Source organism: Plectropomus leopardus, chromosome 8, assembly GCF_008729295.1.
Source record: "Plectropomus leopardus isolate mb chromosome 8, YSFRI_Pleo_2.0, whole genome shotgun sequence".
Taxonomy (NCBI): domain Eukaryota; kingdom Metazoa; phylum Chordata; class Actinopteri; order Perciformes; family Serranidae; genus Plectropomus; species Plectropomus leopardus.
In genome coordinates, this window is record NC_056470.1 from 18,043,354 (window position 1) to 18,053,705 (window position 10,352).

At 38.6% G+C, this 10,352-nt stretch overlaps 1 protein-coding gene across 1 annotated transcript; it reads left to right on the forward strand.

The window, feature by feature from the left end:
- The first annotated feature begins 817 nt into the window (after positions 1–817).
- pa2g4b (proliferation-associated 2G4, b) lies at positions 818–10,119 on the forward strand. The gene is made up of 13 exons (XM_042492507.1): positions 818–1,007; positions 4,289–4,417; positions 4,499–4,604; positions 4,709–4,778; positions 5,661–5,753; positions 6,609–6,672; positions 6,783–6,861; positions 6,945–7,023; positions 7,122–7,255; positions 7,811–7,905; positions 8,690–8,817; positions 8,989–9,042; positions 9,148–10,119. Exons 1-13 carry the CDS (start codon positions 920–922, stop codon positions 9,205–9,207), a joined length of 1,179 nt encoding a protein of 392 aa, XP_042348441.1. The 5' UTR covers positions 818–919; the 3' UTR covers positions 9,208–10,119.
- The last annotated feature ends 233 nt before the right edge of the window (positions 10,120–10,352 follow it).

Sequence of the window (10,352 nt, forward strand, 5' to 3'; positions counted from 1 at the left end):
ACCGTAAATATTGCAGTGTCTTTCGATGATAGATTCACTTGGTGATATACAATAATGCCACATCAGTGAACTTTATACTAAGATTAATATCTCGATTTGTACATTCATAGACCTATCTTTATTTCCATAATTTCCCAATCTCTGTCTAACATTATAATTTACTAATTTGCCATCATATTAACTATAAATTATGTCTTATTTATTATTTTTATCATTTATTTCTTATTATTTTGTCTTTGGTAGCGTTTCTAAAACATACGACTATGATATATATTAAACAAATATAAAACAAGGGTATGATTACCCCTCTTATTTTGTTTGAAATGCCAATTTTGTGATTGTTTTTTTCTTTCTGTTGTCATTTCTTTTATAGTTTATTTTGTATAGCTTAAATTTAGCAATAAATAGAGAATATGCTAAGCAAAAGGGGTAGGAAGGCCTAAAATATGATCAAGCTTCAGCCTTCATCTTTTCGGCCTGTTTTTTTTTTTCCTTTTGTTTAACCTTTTAATGAAATGCCTTGCTGTAATTTCCTCTTTATTTTGTGCATTCCTCTTGGAAAAAATGTTTACAAGGACCAAAATAAATAACAAAAAAAACAAACCTTCCATAACGTTATATATATATAAAGTTAGGGCAGTCAATCCTGTTGTCTATGACTACTCGTCCATGGTCTAATTTTAAATGCTGATGATATGATTTAAAATAACAGTCATGCCTTTTTCGGTTGTAACACAGCGCTCCACACGAGGCGGGGAACTATCTTGACTACGCAGCGTGTCTTTGGCAGCAGGCGGGATCTAGAGCTCGCAGGGTCGGAGTCGGGCGGGCCGGTGCAGAGAGCAGCGTGGTCCATCCTGTGACTGACTGACACCCGCCGGGGAAAAAGTTACTCTGAGTTCGCGGACACACTGCCAACATGTCTGGAGATGACGAGACGCAGGAGCAGACCATCGCCGATGACCTGGTGGTCACCAAGTATAAGATGGGCGCCGAGATTGCGAACCGTAAGTGAAATGCAGCGTTAACGTTTTGGTCCACAAGTATGAGGAGCCGTGTGACGGTAGCTAGCAGTGTCAGCTAGTCCTCCCCAGGCAGCAGCTGTGCCATGTGCCGCAGCAGTGTCAACGGCAGATCGTATCAGAAAGCGGGCCTTTGTTTAATTTGAATGAAACACGAGGCACGTTTTATATTAAGCTTTTCTTTATAGTAGCTTGTGTTTGTTTAACGAGACGTTGCTGTCACATTAGCCTGGTGAGCTAGCTAAGCAGCTATGTGGCTGAGCTAGCAAGCGTTAGCTAGCTGTAACTGCTAACGTAACAGATGTAACAATGACAAGTACAAAAATGAATGACAATACAGAGTTTTTCCACGTGCATTTTGAATGGCCGGCGTCTAAATGTAAACCAGCAGCTTACTGAAATCCAGACATACAAAAGTGCTGTGTAAGAGACTGGGAGTTTGATTGTCTTAAATGGTGTCATTTAAAGTCATGTCAGAGTAACATCCAGCAGTTTAACTACCAGTGTAACGTGTTGAATTAACCCCTTGAAACCTTGAAACTAATTGCCTTAATCTCTTTCTAAAACACGGTAGGAAGGCAATAAACAAATTCACAGACAAATTGCACTAAATTAGCATGAATTAGTAAAATTATGGAAATTACCTGAAAATTAGGACACAAAAAGAAAAGGAAAAAAGGATATTGCTTGAAAAAGTGACTAAAGTGTAAATGTGATTACCTTTTAAATATAAAAGTGTAATAATTTTCAGGTAATTTCCAGAATTTTACTAATTCAATCAATGTTAAATATTAAGATTTAGATAGTGTTATAGTATGATAATATTATAATAATAAATAATAAATGAATATTTTTTGTGGAATGTTATAATGAATTTATTATGAAGTTATTTTATTTCTTTCTGTATGCCTTTTTAAAAAACTGATTATCAGTTAATTATCTTGGCAGTTTCTCCCTATTTCTTGTTTGCAGGACATCTCTTGCCAAGTTGCTTGTTGCCTTTTTAGCCATGATTTCAATGTCAATGTCAATGTCAGCTTTATTTATATAGCACATTTAAAAACAGCCAGTGTTTCAAAAGAAATCAAACCAATTTGCTCAGGTTTCAAAATTTAAATGTTTGTGAAAGGCGTCAGAATGTAACACCACAAAGTGATGTTGATCCAGGTTTTACAGGGTTAAATCAAACACAAATTATTTAATGAATATTGAAGAATGAAGCAAAACCACAAACTCCATGTTAAGTTGCCATCATGAGTCAAACTGTGCAGTCATTACTTGTGGTTAAGGCATATTATTTAATTTGTTTTAATATGAGTACACTCTAAATCTATCAGACCTGAAAGTATCAAAAATATGTCCGCACCTATACTTTCAGAGTTTTAATATTTCAGAATTTCTGCCCTATATATATAAATATATCTCTTCACTTTAATTTTTTAAACCAGTTTTCAGTCTGTTCATCTCTCTTCAGTCATTTTTATTGCAGCAAAATGCAAATCTAGTCGACTGAAAGAGCAATTGATTTTATTTTTCTAGTAGGTTACCAAAGGTTAACTTTGTATTTGCAGTATTAACAATTTATATAGTAAAAAAAATTATACTTGGCATTTATGTACCAATACAAGACTGCCACATAAAATTTTGTGATACTATGCTATATAATACTATACTCATTTAAAAAAAAAAAAAAAAAATGAAAATGCAAAATTACAATTCACACTAAAGTAGCAACTCATATTTTAATTGCAGTCTTTGTCAAAATAATGGAAATATTAGCTTTAATTGCCTGTTGTGCAGCCCTACTAAGTGCAACGCTTTTACAACAACGGCCTCCTCCTCACTCATAGGTCATGCTGACTCACACCTGTCAGTTGCCCAGTTCAGCCACCGTCGTTATGTTCAGTCACAACTCATCTGCAGTCTTTAGGCTGAACAGCTGACCTTCCTGCCAAGTGAATATCCAATTTTCTCTCTCTCTCGCTCTCAAAAAAAAGGACTATTATGGCTTAATATACGTTTTCAGTGACTTGTCATATTTCATGCACAGTCCATTGTTAAACTCCTGCTGGGTTTTGGAGGTGCCTCATATCAACTACGCTCTGTGACCTTGTGATTTCACGTTGTAGCTTATCACAGCTGACCTATTTATCTGAAGTTGAGACATCTAATTTTCTACCAGCATTATGCTGATTCAGGCTGAAATACAGCTGTCAGACAATCTGTCAAAGGTTTATCCTCTGCTTAACGTAGCATCAGTTTAGTCAAAATCAAATGAGTTGTTGTTGTGTGATTTAATGTCAGCACTCACACACTCAATCCATTAATTGAGACTTAAACAGTCAGCGAGAGTTGTCGTGTTAAACCAAATTATCCGTCCCATCTATCCACAGTGGCACCTGTTTATTTCATCAGATAAAAGCACAAACTATGAAATCATTAGACGCTTAATCAAGTCAATGGACAGAAAACTAATTTGAAAAATTGCATTAGGGATTAGACAAAAACATAACCTTTTAAACTCTTTTGGAACAATCACTGGCTCCTGTGTTTCAGCTCTGCGTTGCTCAAATCCATTTGAAACTGATTTTAAATTGTATCGGAGACGCCAAACTCTCCAAAGCTACTCCAGGGGACCAGGATATTGTAAACTTCCACCAAAATGTTAGTGAAATGTTAAATTTATTTTATTTTATTTTTTTTAAATCAGTGGTTTCAGAGGTTAAAATGATAGCTAATCATTTAATCATTTCATATTTTTTGTGTAGAAAACTAATTGTTCACAGTTTTGTAAAACCAAAGTAACAACAGCTTCTTGTTTAGAGCCAAACTATCCTTCTTAACAAGTTCAGTTCAAAAATATTACATTGGCAGAATATATGGTGACTAATTAACTTATTCAAAATGATATTTTACAGGTATACAAGTAGCTGTTGTTATGACTTTGGTTCTACGAAAATGAAGAATAGTAAAATAATTAAATATATTTCTAGTTTTATCCTCTAAAACCATTGATTTCACTCAAAAAAAAAAGTATTATAAACATTTCACCAGCATTTTGGTAGAAAATCCCAATTTTTCAGTTTTGGAAAGTTTGAGATCTTCCTCTTAATTATTTTTGATCCAGGAAATAAACAACAGAATGAACTGAATAGTGAACATAAGGGTTAGTTACAGCCCAGCGCTGTATACACGATGTTACTGACCTTCCTGTTTGAACGACATTATGGCTCGTCTTATCTCTCGTCTTATCTCGCGTCTCGCAGAGGCTCTGAAGACGGTGGTCGAGGCGGCTTTGGCCGGCGTCTCCGTGCTCAGCCTGTGTGAAAAGGGAGATGCCTTCATCATGACAGAAACTGGGAAAATCTTCAAGAAGGAAAAAGACATGAAGAAAGGTACGTCTTTTGTTGCATTTCATCATTCACTGTCAATGTCTCTGACTCAGCACTCGCTCATTCGCTCTCTTTCTCTCGCAGGTATCGCTTTTCCTACTTGTGTGTCAGTTAACAACTGCGTATGCCATCACTCCCCTCTGAAGAGTGACCCTGACGTCATACTGAAGGATGGAGACCTTGTCAAAATGTAAGCTGCTGAATGTACATGTCCTCCCTGTGCACTCGATAGTTTCTATTTTATTTGCCGTTCATGCTCTCTGGCTCATGTTTTCCTGTCCTGTTTGTTTGCAGTGACCTGGGTGTGCATGTCGACGGCTTCATCTCAAATGTGGCTCACAGCTTTGTTGTTGGAGTGACCAAGGTGTGTCATCGCTGTTGAATTATACCTGCTATGGACGTCAGTGGTAACCTTTATTTGGTTGACCGCCGAGATTGTTTTTGACGGTCTAAAGGTTAATTTTGCTACTTTTGAGTTTACCAGCTAGTGGCACTGCTCATCAGCAATTACCTCAGGTACATCTCAAAACATTAAAATTTCACGACCTTTAAATTTATAGCGCTTTGAAATGCCGCGCTAAAGCTCGCTCTGTCAGTGAAGCGTAGGGCTATGTGTCCATACACTTTTGTCTTTTGCACGCTCCATTCTGTTGTTTTCAGTGGAGACACACAGCAGGCGCACTCATAAAGCCGCGCTGACGCCGCGCTGACGCCGTTGTGATGCGTACCCGAGTGCCTATTTTTCAGCGCACAACGGCTGCGACATGTAATAAATGAAGTTCAACTTTGGGAACGCAGCAGCGCGCACCGCATGCAATGTGATGAAGAACAACAAATCACAGCCGGCAAATATCTCTCTTTTCTTCCATAAATACATTCTTTGATAAATATGGAGGAGACGTTGATCATTTTAATGCAGGGATAACCTGAGTTTACCTCAGACCCAACCGGCCTCCAAACTCGTGAAAGTTGGCACAGAGTGGACACGAGCAGCAGCCAGCGCCCGACAATGTGTTGTCCATAAAGACCCCCCGTGTGTATGTCCTCTAAAAGGAGAAGCCTTTCGTATTAAGCGTTTTTTTTTTGCTTTTTTGTTTTTCATTAAAAATAACCTGATACCGGTTAACAGATCTCGGACTGTCAAAAGCGAAATCAAAACTGACATTGAAATAGACATCACAAAATATTTGCAGTGTAATTTACTTGATTAGTGGTATTCACACGATTTCCTCCTGTGTCACTTCAGGAAAACCCTCTGACTGGAAGGAAGGCTGACGTTATCAAAGCAGCTCACCTCTGTGCTGAGGCGGCTCTGCGTCTTGTTAAGCCCGGAAACCAGGTAACTCACCCACCATGACCCCTGATTTCACTGACTGGCGTCCCCTTTCACACTAGTGTTTATTTGGTCGGCTTTTTTTTTTTTTTTTTTCATTTAGTCTTAGTCTTGTGTCAGATGCCCTTGTTAAGTTTGGAGCATAGTTTTAGTTGACTAAAGGTCTGGCCATTTCAGACTTACTTTAGTCGAAGGAAACGGTTCTAGTATTGTTTTAGTCAATTAAAACTTTTGACATTTTAATCCTTTTTTAGTCATCAGATTATAACAAACACTGCAGTCGATCCAGCTGAGCCCAAAAACAATGATTCTGTCATTTTAGTCAAACTTGTTTTGCAGGAGATTTTGTCTTATTACCTGATGAAAAACACAGGCTTAATCATGAATTTTCCCATAAAAGTTTCACATTGGCATGCCCCTCCACATGTAACACACACACGCACACACACGCGCACTCTCACACACTCACACACTCTCTCTCTCTCTCTCAGGTGAGGAACTGAAAAGTCACACATACATTTTTTTTAGGAAATGTGATACTTTTATTTTGCGCTTTTAAGCATGTATTTATCTTTAAAAGTGATTCTTCTGCATAAAATGTTATCATAAACTTTAAACTGCATTTTAGCCTCGTCTTCTTGCATCAGCAGTATTGCATGTTGATACAGTCACCGGAAGTGTTTAATAAATCAACGCCATCTCCTCATAAAGATTGTTCAAGAACATAAAAAGTCATAGTTTTCATGAACAAAATGAACACCAGTTTACACCTCATCTGTCATTTATATAACTTTGTAACCCTGTTTTTTGAATATGCTACGTAAATAAAGTTTTTATTAAACATCACGTCTCTTTCATCAGAACACGCAGGTCACAGAAGCCTGGAACAAGATTGCAAAGTCATTCAAGTGCTCCCCTATTGAAGGTGAGTGACTGTGAACATTTGGCACCTTCAAGCTCTGTGATTCAAGTGGCATACATTTACCAGCTGTAATTTAAAATGCTTGACTCAGTTTATTTGTCCAATGTGCGCAGGCATGCTGTCCCATCAGCTCAAACAACATGTGATCGATGGGGAGAAAACCATCATTCAAAACCCAACGGACCAGCAAAAGTGAGTTCACTCAGCAGGTGCTTCCTGTCCCTGAGCCGACGAGCGTTTAACCAGTGGATGATCTTGTCACTTTGCTTTTGTAGAAAGGACCACGAGAAGGCTGAGTTTGAGGTGCATGAGGTGTATGCAGTGGATGTACTTATCAGCACTGGAGAGGGGAAGGTGAGAGGAAATTTAGTATGAATTTGATTTTCCTGTTTCATCTTAGAAATTCCACAGAGGCGAGGAATTTACAATGCATGCTTTCTTTTCTAATTCAGGCAAAAGACGGAGGTCAGAGGACCACTGTTTACAAACGAGACCCCAACAAGGTGTACGGCTTAAAGATGAAGACATCTCGGACATTCTTCAGTGAGATGGAGAGGCGCTTCGATACAATGCCTTTCACTCTCAGGTAGCCTCTTTAACCCTTTGAAACCTGGAACGACATCAGATTTCTTGTGCTGCGATAAGATGCCTTTCAAATCCACTTAAACCTTCATAGCCTGAGAAAATTGCTTTGATTTATTTTGAGAAGATGGCTAAAATGACAATGAAAAACTTGGCAAGAGATGTCCCAAAAACTGCGTGAAATTAGGAAAAAGGTGACAAGGGAATGACCTGAAAATTAGCTTTCAAAGAGAGAGAGAGGGAGATTGAGAAGTTATTAGAGGTTAAATAAATAATAATTAAAATTAATGATTAAAATAAATATTTTAATAATAATTGTTGTTATTCTTGGCAGTTTTTATTTACATATGTATTTTTTTTTTTAACCTTTTTTATGTTGTATACCTTTTTTAACCCTTAAAAAATAATAATTTGCAACTTCCTCCTGTGATTTTCAAAGAAAGCAGGGCAGTTTGCTCGGGTTTTGAAAGGGTTATACTCGAGATAAAACATTTCACTGTATTTTCATACTTTTCCGGGTTTCACTCGCTCAACTTTCCTTTCTTCTCTGTATCTTCAGAGCGTTTGAGGATGAAAGCAAGGCCAGGATGGGCGTGGTGGAATGTGCCAAACATGACCTGGTGCAGCCATTCAACGTGCTGCATGAGAAAGAGGGTGAGTGGAACAACGACGGCTGTAATTAAGGGCTTTGGTGACCGTGAAAAATCTCGAAGGTTTTTTTTATATGTGAACAAAGTGAAGTGAGGTCTGTACGTTTTGTTGGAAAAGCTTTACATGTACTTGAATCTGTAGAAAAATATTGCTGCACAGGCAGGCCCGGGGAAATGATTTGTTTTTAGGCCTTCATGCTGTCCCAACTTCTAATAGATTCCACCTATGACAATGCTTTGGCTTTTTAATCAAACAGAAACCCTCCAGCATGATTAAACTTCCTGCTGTCGCTCTACTCGCTCTCCTCTGTCGTCCATTCGACTGCCCGGTCCTCTTCTTGTGCTAACAGTTGCACTGTAGGGCTTAATGATAGATGGCATTTAAATCAACATTACATCGTAATAGAAGACAATTTTGAAATCACAAAGACTTTGATTTAAAAAGGAAAAAAAGTTTGTTTTTTAAATTCCAAACAAGAGGGTCCAAAACCCCCCCGCTGCAGGTGAAGACAACAAAACGCAAGCTTTCACGCTCTCAGTACTGCAAAGAGAAAATGGCCAAAGCATAATGTGTCTAAATTTGTGGTCAAGAGACAGAGACGCTGCATCCTCTTCTCAGCTGTCCTCAGTCCATTTCTAAGGGAAATTTCGACCATGCATTTTGAGTGGTTAACTAACAGCACTGTGGTGTCCACCCTTGATTCTTGCCTGTGAAAAGCAACATTTGAGGTTAAAACTTCACTAAGTGGGAACTGTTTAATGTACCTTTCACCTTAATCTCTCTCCAGGTGAAGTTGTAGCTCAGTTCAAGTTCACCGTGCTGCTCATGGCCAACGGACCCCTGCGAATCACAAACAGCCTCTTTGAGCCAGAACTCTATAAGTCTGAGCATGAAGTGGAGGACCCGGAGCTGAAGGTAAAAAGTCTTTGATGGATGGGGTATTGCATCCTCTCCTTGAAAAGAGGAGATTAGACTAATGGGGTCGCTGTAGTATTCTGTTAGCTGACTGGGCATTCTCCAAGCTATTATGCATTTATGTACTGTTTGAGGATATGAAAGTCATTTGTGTTTTTTCTTCCTTTAAAGGCTTTGCTTCAAAGCTCAGCCAGCCGTAAGACCCAGAAGAAGAAGAAAAAGAAGGTGAGTTACAGCACGGTGTTTTTTTTTTTTTTTTTAAATAAACAAGAATAAATGCTCTTAATATTTCTTCTGATCTCTTTTTCTTTTTCAAACTTGTTTTTAAAGGCCTCAAAGACTGTTGAAAGCGCAACAGGACAGGCGATGGAGACTGAAGCTGCAGAATAGATTTCTCTGACAGACAATGGATGACCCAAAGAACAGACGTCACAAATCCTTCTGTCCCAGCTGTCTGAGGCACTTGCGGGCATAGCCGCTGTGAATACCTCTGAATCTAACTGATGTCAGTCTGGGATGATGCTGCTCCTAAATTCTGTCACTCCACCTAAAACACACGCTCACACACGCACACACACACGCACACGCACACACGACCATCCATAGTAAATCTCACTGTCCTTGAGACTGTCTTCTTCTCTTTACGGTGGACAATAGTTCTGCTACAAAAGAGGGTATTTTGTGCAAGGGCATAACACTCACTGGAACATTCAGCTATTCGACTGACCTTGAGCCTTCGCCCCTTTCTCCACAATAACTGTAGTGAAAGATATGGAAAGTAAAATGAGTTTGACAGAGCGGCCAAGGATGATGAATGCACAATACTGTGTCGGGGTAATTGTGTGGCATTTAGATAACTTCCTTGAGGTCATAAACCTGAAGCCATGCCTTTTTAAATGAGTGTTCACTTGTTGTGGGCAGAAATGTGTAACACCTGCGTTGAGCCCTGAAGTTATGAGCATAGACATTACTATTACTGCATTTATACTGCTCGCGCTTAGGTCTGTCTGCTAGTGTACATTTGTAGGAATCTGCTGTAGGTTACTCGGCTAACAACTCTAAAACTGACAATTTAAGGCATACCGGTTGAGTGATTTAACGAGTGAAAACATGAATTTCTCAGTTGTGGATGGTCTAACTCCTGCCAAGGGTTCAGCATTCAGTCCTCTGGTGCCACCATCGAGTCTGACAGTCTGTGTTTACATAAGAATTCCATACCTGTTAGATTTATGGATGCTTTTGTAAAACAAATCCCAGTTTCAGAGACTATTTTTGGAAACATTAAAAAGCCACCTGACATCATTCGTATGGTTGTTTTTGGACTGTATGTATACAGCTGATTGTCCTGATGAGTGAAAGTGCATTTTTCATGATTTTGAACATTAATGAATCACCCTTGCTGAGTTATTTTAGTGTCGTCACCTCGCATTTATCAAAAGCATAGCCAGGAACCTTATGATAACACCAGCCAACATTAGTTGAATGACTGGTTTTAAAAGAATGCAAACTGATGTTTAACTAACATTTAACAGATT

Excerpts from the sequence above, each read along its gene's own strand:
- pa2g4b (XM_042492507.1), top strand. The coding sequence starts at position 920 with ATGTCTGGAGATGACGAGACGCAGGAGCAGACCATCGCCGATGACCTG. Across the intron at positions 4,779-5,660 it reads TTGTTGTTGGAGTGACCAAG|GAAAACCCTCTGACTGGAAG; the intron begins GTGTGTCATCGC and ends GTGTCACTTCAG. Across the intron at positions 5,754-6,608 it reads TTGTTAAGCCCGGAAACCAG|AACACGCAGGTCACAGAAGC; the intron begins GTAACTCACCCA and ends CTCTTTCATCAG.